The following is a 16,123-nucleotide window of genomic DNA, read 5'->3' on the forward strand; positions in this document are numbered from 1 at the left end:
GAGGTTTTTATTAAGTGGTTTGAGCATTAAAAACGGTGGAAAGGGGGCTCCTGTGAAAATAGCACCCCCTGCCAGAGATTCTCAGATCTGCAGCAAGGACTCCCCTCTTGCTGCACCGCTGTGGGGCTAGACGCTCCCTGACCCCCCCCCCCCCCCGCAGAAGAAGAGCCATGTGGGGCTTTCGATAGCTGCCCATCCGGGGGGGGGGCTGAGGCCACACCACCCCCAAAAACTTGTAGACTCCTGGGTTGTGGGGTGTGGCTAGCTCCCTTTTCCTGAGCAATTCACAAAACCAGCACGCTCTCCGTGACATGCAGTCGCGGCTGGATTTCTCCCCCCCCCCACCCTGAGGTCCAGGTAAAGAACCTGGGTGCAATTGCAAGCGTGCTGTGACCACTGAGCAAGCCCACCGACGGCCGTGCAGATGTTCCTCGGAAAGGGCCAGGCTGCATTCACAGGGCGGGGGCTGCCTCAGGAATCGGACCTGTGGCGAGAAAGAGAGGAGCCAAGTGAAGGACATGGAGAAGGTTCACTGCCCCCCCCCAACTCCCCAGGAAGGAGGGACAAGGGTACCTGCAGCCCCGCGCTGACCCAGAGGGGATGAGGCCTGGGGAGGGCTGGACTCGGCTCGCCCTGCTTCTGAAACCTAGAAGCAGAGGAAGGAGGAGCTCTAGGAACTTCAGGAATGAGGAGTTGGGAGGGACCCCAAGGGTCCTCTAGTCCAACTTCTGCAATCCAGGAATCGCAACTCAGGAATCCCCGACAGGTGGCCCCCAAAACAGCTTGAAGACCTCCAACAAAAGACAGGAAGGTTCTTCCTGATGTTAGCTGGAATCTCCTTGCCTCAAGTCGTCTCCTCTGGAGCAGGAGAAAACCAGCTTGCTCCGTAGCAAAAGGAAGAACAAGGAAACAGTGGGGTCACTTAGAGGAGAAGATGGTGAAATGCGAACAGGGGACAGAGAAAGGGCAGAACTCCTCAATGCCTTCTTTGCCTCAGTCTTCTCCAAAAAAGAAAACAACGCCCGACCTGAAGAATATGGAGCAGATGATTCAGCAGGGGAAACACAGCCCAGAATAAGTAAGGAGGTAGTACAAGAATACTTGGCTAGTTTAGATGTATTCAAGTCTCCAGGGCCAGATGAACTACATCCAAGAGTATTAAAAGAACTGGCAAAGGTGATTTCAGAATCACTAGCAATAATCTTTGGGAATTCCTGGAGAACAGGCGAAGTTCCAGCAGACTGGAGGAGGGCAAATGTTGTCCCTATTTTCAAAAAGGGGAAAAGAGAGGACCCAAACAATTACCGCTCAGTCAGCCTGACATCAATACCAGGAAAGATTCTAGAGCAGATCATTAAGCAAACGGTCTGTGAGCACCTAGAAAGGAACGCTGTGATCACTAAAACTCAGCATGGGTTTCTGAAAAATAAGTCATGTCAGACTAATCTGATCTCATTTTTTGACAGAATTACAAGCCTGGTAGATGAAGGGAACGCTGTGGATGTAGCCTATCTTGATTTCAGCAAGGCCTTTGACAAGGTGCCCCATGATATTCTTGTAAAGAAGCTGGTAAAATGCGGGCTAGACAATGCTACCATTCAGTGGATTTGTAACTGGCTGACTGACTAAACCCAAAGGGTGCTCATCAATGGCTCCTCCTCATCCTGGAGAGTAGTGACTAGTGGGGTGCCACAGGGTTCTGTCTTGGGCCCAGTCTTATTCAACATCTTTATCAATGGCTTGGATGATGGGCTTGAGGGCATCCTGAGCAAGTTTGCAGATGACACCAAATTGGGAGGGGTGGCTAATACCCCAGAGGACAGGATCAGACTTCAAAATGACCTTAACAGATTAGACAACTGGGCCAAAGCAAACAAGATGAATTTTAACAAGGAGAAATGTAAAGTACTACACTTGGGCAGAAAAAAAATGAAAGGCACAAATACAGGATGGGTGACACCTGGCTTGAGAGCAGTACATGTGAAAAGGATCTAGGAGTCTTGGTAGACCACAAACTTGACATGAGTCAGCAGTGTGATGCAGCAGCTAAAAGAGCCAATGCAATTCTGGGCTGCATCAATAGGAGTATAGCATCTAGATCAAGGGAAGTAATAGTACCACTGTATTCTGCTCTGGTCAGACCTGACCTGGAATACTGTGTCCAGTTCTGGGCACCACAGTTCAAGAAGGATACTGACAAGCTGGAACGTGTCCAGAAGAGGGCAACCAAAATGGTCAAAGGCCTGGAAACGATGCCTTATGAGGAACGGCTTAGGAAGCTGGGTATGTTTAGCCTGGAGAAGAGAAGGTTAAGGGGTGATATGATAGCCATGTTCAAATATATAAAAGGATATCATATAGAGGAGGGAGAAAGGTTGTTTTCTGCTGCTCCAGAGAAGCGGACACGGAGCAATGGATTCAAGCTACAAGAAAGAAGATTCCACCTAAACCTTAGGAAGAACTTCCTGACAGTAAGAGCTGTTCGGCAGTGGAATTTGCTGCCAAGGAGTGTGGTGGAGTGTCCTCCTTTGGAGGTCTTTAAGCGGAGGCTTGACAGCCATCTGTCAGGAATGCTTTTAAGATGTTTCCTGCTTGGCAGGGGGTTGGACTGGATGACCCTTGTGGTCTCTTCCAACTCTATGATTCTATGATCTTTCATGGAACAGCCCATCAGATACCAGATGATGGTTCTCATCTCTCCTCCCAGTCTCCTCTTTCCCAGGCTAAACATCCCCAGCTCCTTCCCCCATTTCTCACAAGGCCTGGTTTCCATCTTGGCTGCCCTCCTCTGCCCATGTTCCAGCTGGTCAACATCCTTCTTAAACTGGACTCCAGGTGGGGTCTGACCAAGGCAGAATAAAGCGGTATTATTCCTTCTCTTGATCTGGACACTCGACTCCTGCTAGAATAGCATTCACCCTTTCTTGCTGCTGCATCACGCCATTCGCTCATGGTCTACCAAGTCCCCTTGATCGTTTTCAAGATCACAATAAACACAAGATCAAATGGTACGAGAATGCATTTTGAAGCTTTCCAAGAAACCTTCTGCCCTGGAAGACTATCGCCTGAAAGGTGGAGCACAGCTTACTTGAATAAATACACACACACACCCAGCCACAACCCCACACCCACCTTTGGGCTGCTCCCACCTTCTACACTGGTTTCCTCGCAAGACGTGCTGAAGGTGTTGTCACTTGGGGACGATTCTGCAGCTGCCGGCCTGGGAATCCTGTGTCGAGAGAGAGGGGCAGACTGTGTTTGGGGGAGGCAGTGGGATGCCCCACTTTCATAAGAAAAAGTGGGGGGCTTTCAGAGCAAAGGCAGCTGCTGTTCAGAAGGCAGGGCCAGCCTCTGCAAACCGGCTCTTCTTAGAAAACGACACCCTGCTTTCCCCACAGAGGGACATTATTATTATTATTATTATTATTATTATTATTATTATTATTATTATTATTATTATACTATTTATACCCCATCCACCTGACTGTGAAAAACAAAACATTCTATCTAGTCTGTTCAGTCTAGACTCTCCTCCCTTGGAGGTTTTTAAGCAGAGTCGAATTGAGTGATTTCAATACCACTTAATATTTTAAATACATCTCTAAGCGGTCTACCAAAAACAGGCAACTGAAACTGTTGCAAAAATACAGATAGGCTTGAGTCTTTTTACAATAATTCAAAGGTTTGGTGGCCGCCTGCCATGAATGTTTCAGTTGCAATTCCTGCATTGAAGGGGCTGCACCAGAGCCCCCCCCCCCGCTGCCCTTTCCCGCCTTTCAATTCTGTGATTTATTAATTGCATTTTTATCCTGCTGCTGCTGTTTTTTGTTTTTAAGACCTAAGGACCAGACCCAGGATGATCCACACACACACACACACACACACACACACACACACACACACACACACACAGCGGTCAGCCAAGATGCAGGATCCCAGTGTAACAGACACAGGATAATTCTATTATTATTGGTACTACTACTAATTTTGAGGGCCTGGTCCATAGAGAAGGGCTGGGAAGCTTCAGGGGCCATCATCGGTTTCCCACTGAAAACCAGAGGTGCTTGGGGCCCAGGGACGGTTGAGGAAAAGCCAGGTGCCCCCAGGACTCCCCGGATTGGCACCGTGATAAAGGGTGAGGTGCAGAATGCCCACCTCCCTTCTCAAAGCAACCCCAACACTACAGCTACCTGGAGCTGGGAATGGCTCCCCCCTCTCTATAAGGGAGGCCTTGAAGCAGTTGCCCCCTCCCATCACAAAGCAGGGGACAGCAAGGCACCCCAAAACCTTGTGCCAGGACTGATAACGCCCCCATTTAAGGCCCCAAGGGGAGCCCTGCTGGATCAGGCCAATGAGGGCCCATCATCCTGTTCTCCCAAGGGCCAAATGCACCAAAGAACTGAGGAATCAAGGTAGACAGCCTCTGGAGCTGGAGGTTCCACAAGGACATCAGGGCAAGCGGGATCCAAGCACAAGGGCAACTCTCCCCTCCTGCAGCTTCTGGCAACTGGGATTCAGAGGTACAGCCGCCTGCCATTGTGGAGACGGAGCAGGCCCACCGATGGCCCATGAATTTGCCTTGTCTCCCCCTTCCACCGCTGCCCCCTGCGGGAGGGAGTTCCACAGTTCAATTACGTGCTGTGTGCCAGAGTGGCCCAGGGAGCTTTGAGGCCGAGCCCCCCTAGAGAGAGAGAGAGACACCTGCTTGCCCTCCCTCAGAAAAAGGAGACAGACTCACATGCCGGCCACTTCCCTTGCCTCCTGCAGCTTCTCTCGGAGGCACTGGACTCTCCGCTGATACCTGGGGGTGGGAGGAAGCCATCATTAACAAACAATTAAACATTAATAGAATTTATATATACGTACTATATGTACGCTCAGGAACAACATACCCAAGGACCACCTCTCTCCCTATGAACCATCCCAGATCCTCATCTGAGGCTTTCTTCGTGTGCTGCCTCCATGAGAAATCCAGAGGGTGGCAATAAGATAACATGGCCTTTTCTGTGGTGGCTCCTCATTGGTGGCATGCTCCCCCCAAAGTGGTTCGCCTGGCGCCTTCATTGTACCTAGGGCCTCTGTATGTCCGTATTTTCCCGGGACACGTCCGGAAATCGGGCTCTCTGAATGGCACCTGGACTATTTTCAATTGGGGCCTAAAAATGTATTCATTTTGGGGGGCGGGGGGAGAGACATTAAAAAAAAAAAGCCTCCCCCCCATCACACATTTTTAGGCACCAGGCAGAAACTCCCCTCTTCTCCCAGGCCCTTGGCTAACTAACACCCTGTGTCTATTGCCTTTGTGTTTTTATCTTGTACAGTGGTGCCTCGCTAGACGAAATTAATTCGTTCCACGGGTCTTTTCTTATAGCGAAAAATCCGTCTAGCGAATCCCATAGGAATGCATTGATTTTTTTTGATTTTTTTTTTGCCCATAGGAACGCATTAATTGAATTTCAATGCATTCCTATGGGAAACCGCGATTCGTAAAACGCATTCGTCTAGCGAGGCAACCTCTGCTCGAAAAATCCTTTCGTTAAGCGAAAATTTCGTTAAGCAGGGCATTCGTTAAGCGAGGCACCACTGTATTTTATTCTGTGATCTGCCCAGACACCTTATGACAAAGGGCAGGATATGAATTCTAACTACAATCGTACCTTGGAACCCAAACATCTTGGCACTCGAACGTTTTGGCTCCCGAACGCCGCAAAACCGGAAGTGAGTGTTCCGGTTTGCGAACGTTCTTTGGAACCCGGGCGTCCGACGGGGCTTCCTGCAGCCCATTGGAAGCCGTGCCTTGGATTCCGAATGTTTTGGAATGGATTCCGTTCAGCTTTCAAGGTACGACTGCACCTGCACAGCTACACGCAGGAGCATCTTTCTGGATAGAGCCCCTCCGCTCACCGGTCGCGCTCCTCGTTGGCCTGGTTCATGCGGCCGGCCTCCAGCGCCTTCTCCTGCACCCAACGCGCCTCGAGGTCCTCCCTTTTCCGCTGCGCCTCCTGCATGAGTCCCTGCGCCTCGGCCAGCTCCCGGCGCAGCCCCTCAGCCTCCTGGAAAAGCGCCCAGGCCTGGCACTGTGCCTCCTCATGCTGGCGGGTCAGAGCAGCCAAATCCTGGGCCAGGCACCTCATCCTGCAGAGGGGCAGAAAGCACCGGATCCCAGAGCATGGAGGGACACCCCGGGGTCATCCAGACCAACCCCCGGCAATGCAATATTTCATTTTCTAACATTTTGTGGGCATGGTGCCCGGCCTCCTGGTGAATTTTGCAGCAAAGACGGGGAAGGAAGGAAGAAAATCCGCCGGAACGCAACGCTGGCGAACCAGATGCACCCCGGCTTCTTTAAAAGGCCGAACCCCATTCCCCTCCCACAACTGGGGGGGCCAGAGAGACCAAGACTCCTACTTTGCCCGCTGCTCCTTGTTCTCTGCCTCCGTCTCCCGCAGGACGTCTGTCAGGAGGGCGACCTGCTGCCGCAACTGCAAAGCAAGCACAGCGTTTATTCATTTCTCTCCCAGATTTGCACACGACTAATTTTGTCCCGGGAGCAGAGGTCGGGTGGCTGTCTGTCAGAGATGCCAGCCTTGAGATTCCTGCACTGCAGGGGGGTTGGCCTAGATGACCCCTGGGGAAGCCCCTCTCGCTCTACAATTCCATAATCTGACGAAGCCACAGGAGATGGACCTGATCCAGGCCCTTGCGGAGCCTCAACTCACCTCCTCCCTCTCTCTCCGGACATCGATCAGCTCCATCTCCTGCTGCACCTGGATGGAGGCCAGTTTCTGGGGGGGCCTGGAAAAAGCCAGAAGAGGACCCCCCAGTTCAGCAAACGCCCATCCTTCCCCCCCCCCCCATGCCAGCACCTCACCCTGGTGCACTCACCGGCAGGACCCCACGGCCGCCGGCCACTGCCCCTCCTCCGCCGCTGCCAGGAGGGTCTGCATAGCATCCAGGCAGCCATGCAGCTTTTCATCTGGAAGAGCAAGAAGGAGCCTCTCAGGAGGGGGCTGGGAAGGAAGGGGGTCTCTGGGAAAAGGGGGAGAGAGCAGGAGCTATTAGAAAGGGCAACCCCACCCCAGGCCTCCACTGCCCCGCTTGCCTCTCAAAAGGCTGAGGAGAGTAAGCAACTTCTTCACGCTGCATGCCATTAACCTGCGGAACTCCCTCCCACAGGAGGTAGCAAATGGCCACCAACCTGCATGGCTTTAAAAAGAGAATCGGGCACTTTCGCAGCGGAGAACGGGCCTATCAGTGGCTACTAGCGAGGATGAAGGCCCTTTGCTGGAAATTATGGGGAGAGCTGCTCTTGTGTTTGAATCCTGACAGGCGGCTTTCCATCAGAGGAGTCTGGGTGGCTGCTGCGAGATCCGGAAGTTGGGCTCGGTGGCCCTGCTTTGGCCCCTCCAGCAGGTGGTTCTTATGTTCAAGTCAATGGTTGCCAGCAGAAGGGGCCCTACGGGTCATCCAGCTCAACCCCCTGCGGTGCAGGAATCACAGCTAAGGAAACACGCAAGCCAATGGGTGCTGTGGTTCAGCCTTCACCCACTTGGGGGCTACTGGGAGTTGTAGTCCAGCAACCTCTGGAAGGCACCAGGGAGGCGAGGGCTGCTGTAGCAGTTGCAGGATTCTGCACCAGGCAGAGCGGCAGGAAGATGAGCTCAAAGATCTTATTCCTACTTTATGGCAGCGAAGCGGCCCTCCAGTCCTTTCTGCCTGGCCCTCGAAACTCTTGCTAGGCTACACGCCTCTCTGCTCCTGCTTTATAGCCTCTCAGCATTTTTGTCTAACCAGAAACTATCCTCAAGCTCCAAAAGATGCGGGCCCAGGGTGTGGCAGCGGCAAAAAAGGCCAATCCCCACACCAAGGATCCTTGGGAAAGGAATTGCAAACAAAAAACATGCTGGTATAATTAATGAGGTTCTGCAAATCAATGATGTGACTGTATCTCTGTGTGGTTCTGGTTGTCTCACCTGAAAAAGGATATTGCCAAGTTGGAGAAGGTTCAGAAAAGGGCCACCAAAATCACTATTATGATCAAGGGGATGAAGCAACTCCCCTTTGAGGGAAGGTAGCAGCCTTTGGGGCTTTTAGTCAAGAGTAAAGTTGATGAAGAGGCAGCATAAAGGAAGTTTGTAAAATGATTAATGTCACAGAGAAAGTGGAGAGAGGAGAGTTTTTCTCCCCCTTTGGACACAGGAGGAGGGCAACCAAGGAAGCTGAATGGCGGGAGTGGCGGCTGGAGAAGGATGAATGGAGGAGAGGGTTCTGCTAGCAGGTGGCCCCTGGAGGGGAATGTGGCCCCAGGGCGACCCCTCCCCCGCAAGGAAGAAGCCCCAACGAAGCCATTCCGGGCGGGGTGGGCTGCGCTGAGCCGGGAGGCTCCCCGGCTGGCTTTCGGGCGCCTTGTGGCGGGGAGTTCCCTCGACTCTCTCCCGCTCCCCCCCCCCCGACTCCGCGGACGGGGCGAGGGGGCTCTGCACGCGCGCAGGGGCTCACGTCGCTCCAGCAGCACCCGCAGGCCCCGCGCGCGCCGCTCCCGCCGCTGCAGCTCCGCACGCACATGCTGCCGCCAGCCAGCGCCAGGCATGGCCCCGCCCGCTTTCCGGGTCACGTGTGCACCGCCGAACGAAATGGATGACGGGAGATGGAGTTCTAAAGGAATTTATTTAAATGCACCCCGCCTCATAGAGGCGCATGCGCACGCCTCCCGGCGGAAGCCACCCCGGGTCACGTGCCGCTAATAGAGCGCAGGGCACTCAGCGAGGCGCACGCGCACGCGTTCCGGCGGAGGAGAGGGCGGGGCTCAGACCAGTAGCTCGCGGACGGGAGCCGGGAAGGACCGAAATGGCGGCGGGCTCCTCATCTGCGTCGGCGTCCGTGTCGGGCTCGAGCGCGTACGGGCTGGGCTTGGCCAACGAGCGGCTGCGGCTGCTGGAGGAGCTTGAGCGAGAGATCGGCGCGGCGATGCAGAGCGCGGGTGGGCGGGGCCAGGGGAAACGACGTGCGCGAGGGGCGGGGCTCGAAGAGGGGCGGGACCTCTGATTGGCTCTCGCCTTCTCTTGAGATGGGCAGGTGGGACTTACAGGAGGGGAGGGGCCTTGAGCTGTGCTCTGAGGGAGGAGACGTCTGGGCGGGGCTTAGATGCATCTGGGGCGGGGCTTCAGCTTCCATCTCCCAGCCAGTGTGGGCGGGGCTACAGGGGCGGTGTCGTGCAGTGGGCGGGACCCTAGGGAGCAGGTGGGGCTAGGCGGTCACATGGGTGGAGCTGGGTGGAAATCCACCTGTGTCTGAGAGTGCAAACTGTTTGCCCCGCCCACTGACATCACGACCCCTCTCCCCCCCCCGCAGGCACCGTGATCCTGGAGCTGTCGAAGGAGAAGCCCAACTGGAGCCTGCTGGAGCGTCAGACATCCCAGTTCATGGGCTCCGTCCAGAAAGTGGAGTCGGAGCTCTCTGCCCAGATCCGCTACCTCACGCAGGTAGGTGGGCGGGGCTGGCACAGGAAAGGCGCTGGTGGGTGGCTCCTGTCCATGAGCCAAGCCCCAGCCGACACCCCAGAAGCCACAGTAATAATAGGAAAAGGAGGTGATATGTTGAAATTGACGCTCCAGCTGGAGAAAAGTCTCCAGTTCTTTCTGGAAAGTGCAATCATGTCCACCTGTCCTATCATGTCCACCTGTCCATGGATGCTCTTCCATGCGCTGCTGCTCAGAGTTTCTGCAGAGCACAAAGGGGGAGTGCTGTCACGCTCAGGACTTGCTTGGGGCTCCTTGGCCCGTGGCCACCAAGTGGGGTGGCTCTAAAAGGTGAGGAAGCCAATTCATGGGGGGTGATAAAGGCTGTCTGTGGCTGCTAGCCACGCTCTGCTTCCACAACCAGAGGCAACAGTGGTGCTTCTGGGTACCAGTGGCTGAAAACTCACCGCAGGAGGGAACATGGCTGCTAGAGGTCAAAGAGAACAACAATTACCAGACCTTTAGAAGGCATCTCAAGGCAGCCCTGTTTAGGGAAGCTTTTAATGTGTGATGGATTTCTGTATTTTAATGTTTGATGGATTTCTGTATTTTAGAATTTCTGTTTTGTTGGAAGCCGCCCAGAGTGGCTGGGGGAACCCGGCCAGATGGGCGGGGTATAAATAATAAATTATTATTATTATTATTTGGGCTCGGATCCTGCCCCCGGATTTCCCACCTTGTGGGCCAGTCTAAGAACTTGAGGCTGGGCTAGAAGGCCCCCCCCTTGCTCTCCTCCAGTGGCAGTGGCTGCTGCTGCTGCTGCAAGACTCTTTTGATGATCATAAACTGACTTGCAAAGCTAAGCCAGGCCCAGTGTGGTTTCAGATGGGATGGGGGACGGCATGTTGAGATTCCTGCATTGCCGGGGGTTGGACTAGATGGCCCTCGAGATTCCTTCTAGCTCTACAATTCTTTGAAAAGGAGACATTGTGCACAGTTTGAGGGAAGGGGAGGGAAACAGGTTGCAGGGGACCAAGCAGAACATTATATCAATGTTGTTTCCTTGTTGCATTGTTATTCCACCTTTTCCTCCAAGGAGTTCAAGCGGCTTACATGCTTTCCCTGCTCTGCATTTAAACCTTATAAGGTAGGAGAGGCTGAAAGAGGCAGGGACAGCCCCCCCCCCCATGTCGCATCCAGTGTGTTTAATCGTGGCCGGGTGGGGAATTCAAAGCCTGGCTTCTCCCAGGTCCTAGTTCTCATTTAACCCCACACCAACCCTGCAAGGTAGGCTAGGCTGAGAGGGACAGGGATGGACCCAGGGCCACCCAGTGAACTTCACAGCTGAGTTGCTGGCATCCTTCTGTCTCAGGAGACCATGGAGAAGGGCGCCTTTTGGGGGCAGGTCCTTCCTCTGAGCCACCGGCTGCCCTCTCACCTGGCCTGCTTTCCTCTCCTCCTCCAGGTGGCCACAGGGCAGCCCCACGAAGGCTCCAGCTACTCGGCCCGCAAGGACTGCCAGATGGCCCTCAAGAGGATTGACTACGCCCGAGTCAAGTTGGGAGAAGTCTCCCGGACCTGCGAGCAGATGCTGGAGCAGTGAGGCCGAGGCGCAGAGGGGACGCCTCTCCCAGGTGGCCCCTCCTGGCCGCCAGCACTCGCCAGGTTGCTCTTTGTGGACAAAGGACTCTGAGCAGCCTACCTGGCAGGGACGGCGGTGGAAACTGCCTGCATGGCAGACCGGAGCAACCCCAGAAGAGGAAGAGCAACGTCTCTGTAGCCTTTTCCAGCTGACTTCCTCCTCTTTGGCTTCTTTCCTGAAACAAACTTGTGATATTTATGAAGCGTTTCCACAATATTTTTTTTTTACAAAACGTTTGTTAATTTTTCGACAGATTCACGGTATGCACATTTTCATTAAATGAGAACTGCCAGAAGGGCATCCGGTGTGGGCTCAGTTCAGTGTTGGCATGCCTGCCGCATGCAACCACTGTACAGTGGTACCTCGGTTTATGAACACAATTGGTTCCGGAAGTCTGTTCATAAACTGAAGCGTTCATAAACTGGAGCGAACCTTCCCATTGAAAGTAATGGAAAGTGAATTAATCCGTTCCAGACGGTCCGTGGAGTAAGCGTTCATAAACTGAAGCAAACTTTCCCATTGAAAGTAATGGAAAGTGGATTAATCCGTTCCAGACGGATCCGCGGAGTACTTAAACTGAAGCGTTCATAAACTGAAGCATGGGTGTAATTGGTTCCGGAGGTCTGTTCAAACTTTCCCATTGAAAGTAATGGAAAATGAATTAATCCGTTCCAGATGGGTACGCAGCGTTCATAAACCGAAAATTCATAAACCGAGGTGTTCATAAACCGAGGTTCCACTGTAATGAAGACTTGGGGAGGGCTTAGAGATCGGAAAATCTGGAGAAAAAATGGGGGGAAACCAGGTTTTTTGGGGGTTTTCCCAGAAAAATGGGGGGGAGTGTGTGGAATATTCAAACTACGTATATCTCTGGGAGGGCTAGACCCCAAGAATAATAGAGTCATAGGATTGTAGAGTTGGAAGGGACCCCAAGGATCAACTAGACCAGCCCCATGCCATGCAGGGATCTCAGCTAAAGTATCCGTGACAAATGGCCACCCAACCTCTGCTTAAAAATCTCCAAGGAAGGAGAAGCCACCACCTTCTGAGGGAGACCGTTCCACTGCTCTTACCATTAGAAAGTTCTTCCTGATGTTTAGCTGGAATCTCCTTTCTGGTCATTTGATTCTGTTGGCTTTGGTCCTGCCCTCTGGAGCTTGCTTGCTCCATCTTCCATGTATCAGCCCCTGAGATGGTAGGAAGAGTAAGAGCTGTTCGACAGTGGAATTTGCTGCCAAGAAGTGTGGTGGAGTCTCCTTCATTGGAGGTCTTTAAGCAGAGGCTTGACAGGCATATGTCAGGAATGCTTTGATGGTGTTTCCTGCTTGGCAGGGGGTTGGACTGGATGGCCCTTGTGGTCTCTTCCAACTCTAGGATTCTAGGATTCTAGGAATGGCTGCCAACCCTCACCACTTCCCTTGGTTTTTTCAGGCCATCAGTACACTGCAATGGATGGGTTTGATGGGAGACTCGAGGTAGGAATTTGCCAGTTTCGATGCAAAGGTCATCAAGCATGCACATGCATGTATGGAGAGACAGATCAGAATCAAACATACATACATTCACCATTTTAACTGTCTGTTAAATCTCTGTAAGGAAATGCTGCTCCTATAATGCATCGACATATACACACAAAACAAAAACATAGGATTAAAAAAACACACAACTCAGACACCATCTCAGAGTGGGGAAAGTTTCTGTAGATAGACATGGGTTATACAGACCCCACACAATTCACCTTGGGGAATCCTGGCCTGGCAGGGGAACAATAAGCTCAATTGGGAAAGGAACCCAATTTGAATGGCCTGACCTCTTCCTGCTTCAGGGCCAGATGAGTCTTGCTCATCCATCTGTGCTCACAGGAAGCCTCCAAGAGATCCGAAGGAACCCCTTGGTCCTCTTCCAAGTTCTGTGTGTCTGAATTAGAGGTGCTAGCAAATTCTACATTGCAAATATATTGTTCTGTTATAAAACTGACCCGCTGTCAGGAGAAGAGAAGAGAAGAGAAAGGTTCACTGAGCAAGCATGGATAAGTCTAGCTAGGAACCAGTGCTGGACTCTGAGCTTGCTTTCAGGAAAGGAGAAGGAAGCCTCCAGCCCTCCTAGAAGGAAAGTGACCATACAAAATGTGCAGGCAACTGGAGGGGTTTATGTGCAATGCACCAGCCTGGTTGCTCTGGTCTTTCAGTGTTTGCAATCCAGGAAGGAAGTCAGAACGGGGGTGGAGGAGCGAGTCGTTTGTTCCAAGTGTAATGCAGACATGAGGCTATAGTGAAGACATGCAGCCGCTCAGGTGTCCGGAGGATCTTTAGAGACTGAACAGAAAGCCCTGCTGTGATGGACAGCTGAGCCCGGGCAGAGTCTGGTGCTGCAGTCCCTCAGAAACACCACCAGGGGGCCAGAGCCTCTCTCTGATTGGCTACCTAGCCAGAGACGGGGGCGGAGCCAGCCCTTTTGGAGGGAAAATGCGAGGAGCCTTTTCTGAGGGAGTTTTGAGATGGGAGAAAGGGAGGAGGAGGAGGAGAGGCTTTGTCTTTGTCTGAGGGAGAAGTGACTCTGGTCTGGGGGGAAGAAGAAGGAGCCTGGCAGGGAGCTGAGAGAGAGAGTAAGAGGGGCTGGAAGCTGGATTCATTCGGGGCAGGAGGGGAAGTGGGGGGCTGAGTCTGTGGGGAGAGGGAGGGGATCCAGTCCCTAAAATAAAACACCTCAGGAGACAGAGGAAAAAGGGAGCCAAAGGCTGGGAAGGAACCTGGGCTGGGTCCAAAGGATTATTGGACTGCTCCACCTGCCAGAACTAAGGAAAGGTTAATGAAACAACCCGTGTTGCAGACTTGAGTCAAAATACCGTAAAAAGAGGAATTGGGCAACGTGTTGCCTCTTTTTTGGTATTATAACTAAGGGAAGGAGAGACAGAGAGAGAGAAGGAGCAGAAACCGAGCTGAGAAACCATCTCTTTACCTGAAGTGTAACAGCTCATTTTAGCAAGTGGAGTTTAAGAAAAAGCTGTGCATATGCTACTACTGTGTTTAAGCCTGTGATAATCTTATATTTAGTTGAATAAGCTAACTTCTACCCAAAAGAACGTATCTCCTGACCCAACTTTGTTTCACAAACTTCTTTTTGAAAACAAAACTTTTCTCGTTGGGTGGAAGCTTCCCTCACACAAGACCCCCCCCCCAAAATGGCCTGTGGCAAATGGCAGACATTCCTTGAAGCGGCATAATGTCCGCCGGGGGACTGTGCTCTATTTCTGGGGGCAGCGAGTGGGACGAGGTTAGTGGTGGGATCTGCTACTACATCCTTAATGGAGGGTATTGCCATTATCCCAAATAAAACCCACAAGGAGAATAAATTACTACAGTAATTTCTATATTTTGTGAGGGGAAAACGGATGTGAGGGGAAGGCGCCCCCACCTAGGACTCCTGAAGCCAGAGGAAAGAGTCCGACAGAAGCACAAACTGAGGGAAAGACTTCTGGTTTTTCTTTTTAAAAAAATAAATTTTCTTTGTTTATTATTTTCAGTTTAACACTAACCACACATTTTGACCTCCCTCCACCCTTCCGTGGTTTCTTATAAAATCGCTTCCGAAACTGCACCTCCCACTTTATACCTTTTACTTAATTTTCTTGTAACCTTGCTTTGATTTTAGATTAATCCTGCTAAAGTATTTAGTTGTTTGCAATAATTTTTAAGGAGGTCATCCACAAATCCCCCCCCCCGTTCTTTATGGAAAATTATTTCTCTTCTTGATTCCTTATTCTTCCCGTTTTGTGCCATTTCTGCACCATCCATTGACTTGATCTGATATTCCTTGCGGGGGGGGGACCAAACTGAGGGGGAAAACATCTGAGGGAAGAAGTTTCAGTCAGGAGGTGGAATGGATGAAACGAATATGTGCACTTTTAGAAAGATGGCAGTCCTAGTCTTGGGTGCCTCTGAGGGTCCTGAGCCCCCTCCCCACTCCTAGGAGCCAAGGGGGCTTCAGCGCCCCCCATGAAATATTTGAGGGGGCCGAGCAAGCCCCCACTTGACGGGCATTGCCGTTCAAATAATCTGCCTGCATCCATTTATGTGGGGCGGGATTTACTCCCCCCCCCAATATTCTGTTCCTGTTAGCCAAGAGAACCCACCCCCAGAGCGCATGCGCGAAGCGGGATTCGGCGCTCACCGAAAGCGCAGGCGCAAACTGCAGGCGCCTCCCGGGGAGTCCAGGCAGGGGCTCGCCCCATAAAAGAGCCCCCCCTTTCTCCTGTGCAATTTATCCCTTTGTTCCTGTGCAACCGACCTTCCCCGCAGGTGAAAACTTGGGGAAATAAAGGTAGGAAGCGAAACAAAGGGAAAGGGGGCAGGAGAAGCCCCCCCCGGTCAACTGTAAAGTCAAGCTGGCTTTCAATTGAAGTCCGGCTGCTTGAGCTCAGATTCCTGCTGCATTGCGGGGGGTTGGACTAGACCACGGGTGTCAAACACAAGGCCCGGGGGCCAAATCCGGCCCGCCAGACCTCGTCATGTGGCCCGCCGAGCATCCCAGCCAGCGGGACCCAGCAGTGGGACCTTGCTGCTGAAGCGCCGCGCCAACAAAGCGCTGACAAACAGCTGGGGCCTGGGGGGGTAGAAAGGCGGCCGGAGCAGCGCTGCGTGCAGCACCCCAAGCCACAGCAGGAGAAGGAGGAGGCAGCTTGCTGGGTCAGCGCCCAGCAGCGCCGCACGGAGAGTCCCGAGCCTCTGCGACGCAGCAGTGCTCTGTAGCACTTTGAATCCTCCTCCTGCTGCCATGACTCGGCGCCTGGAAACGGCTGCTGCTGCTGCTGCTGAAGCACAGACAAAGCACCCAGCAGCGCCGCGTGGTGGAGGAGGAGGATTCAAAGTGCTACAGAGCACTGCCAGAGGCTCGGGACTCTCCATACGGCGCTGATGGACACCGACCCGGCAAGCCGCCTCCTCCTTCTCCTCTTGCCGCCGCCTCCTCCTCCTCCTGCCGCGGCTCAGCCTCATGAACGTGAGCTCAGCAGCGGCTCAGCCTC

At 52.8% G+C, this 16,123-nt stretch overlaps 2 protein-coding genes across 10 annotated transcripts; one reads left to right on the plus strand and one right to left on the minus strand.

Moving 5' to 3' along the window:
• Positions 1-10: 10 nt before the first annotated feature.
• On the minus strand, positions 11-8,743 carry LOC118094737 (autophagy-related protein 16). 9 transcript variants are annotated; one of them, XM_035135356.2, is made up of 9 exons: positions 8,500-8,743; positions 6,886-6,976; positions 6,720-6,795; positions 6,409-6,482; positions 5,905-6,135; positions 4,739-4,801; positions 3,133-3,229; positions 574-646; positions 318-484 (listed from the first exon to the last, which is right to left on the minus strand). In XM_035135356.2, exons 1-9 carry the CDS (start codon positions 8,588-8,590, stop codon positions 453-455), a joined length of 828 nt encoding a protein of 275 aa, XP_034991247.2. In that variant the 5' UTR covers positions 8,591-8,743; the 3' UTR covers positions 318-452. The 9 variants fall into 9 exon arrangements, with proteins under 9 accessions (XP_060137988.1, XP_060137989.1, XP_060137992.1 ...); XM_035135357.2 differs by having other exon boundaries at positions 340-484; positions 3,150-3,229; XM_060282005.1 differs by lacking the exon at positions 574-646 and having other exon boundaries at positions 11-484.
• Positions 8,744-8,776: 33 nt separating this feature from the next.
• MED11 (mediator complex subunit 11) lies at positions 8,777-11,400 on the plus strand. Its single transcript, XM_035135362.2, has 3 exons — positions 8,777-8,980; positions 9,352-9,482; positions 10,924-11,400. Exons 1-3 carry the CDS (start codon positions 8,848-8,850, stop codon positions 11,059-11,061), a joined length of 402 nt encoding a protein of 133 aa, XP_034991253.1. The 5' UTR covers positions 8,777-8,847; the 3' UTR covers positions 11,062-11,400.
• Positions 11,401-16,123: the final 4,723 nt, after the last annotated feature.

This window comes from Zootoca vivipara, chromosome 13, assembly GCF_963506605.1.
Source record: "Zootoca vivipara chromosome 13, rZooViv1.1, whole genome shotgun sequence".
Taxonomy (NCBI): domain Eukaryota; kingdom Metazoa; phylum Chordata; class Lepidosauria; order Squamata; family Lacertidae; genus Zootoca; species Zootoca vivipara.

Coding starts and splice junctions, on each gene's coding strand:
- MED11 (XM_035135362.2), top strand. CDS start 8,848: ATGGCGGCGGGCTCCTCATCTGCGTCGGCGTCCGTGTCGGGCTCGAGC. Junction 8,981..9,351: donor CGCGGCGATGCAGAGCGCGG/GTGGGCGGGGCC, acceptor CCCCCCCCGCAG/GCACCGTGATCCTGGAGCTG. Junction 9,483..10,923: donor AGATCCGCTACCTCACGCAG/GTAGGTGGGCGG, acceptor CTCCTCCTCCAG/GTGGCCACAGGGCAGCCCCA.
- LOC118094737 (XM_060282005.1), bottom strand. CDS start 8,590: ATGCCTGGCGCTGGCTGGCGGCAGCATGTGCGTGCGGAGCTGCAGCGG. Junction 3,230..4,738: donor GCAAGGGAAGTGGCCGGCAT/GTGAGTCTGTCT, acceptor CTCTCGACACAG/GATTCCCAGGCCGGCAGCTG. Junction 485..3,132: donor AAGGTGGGAGCAGCCCAAAG/GTGGGTGTGGGG, acceptor TTCTCGCCACAG/GTCCGATTCCTGAGGCAGCC.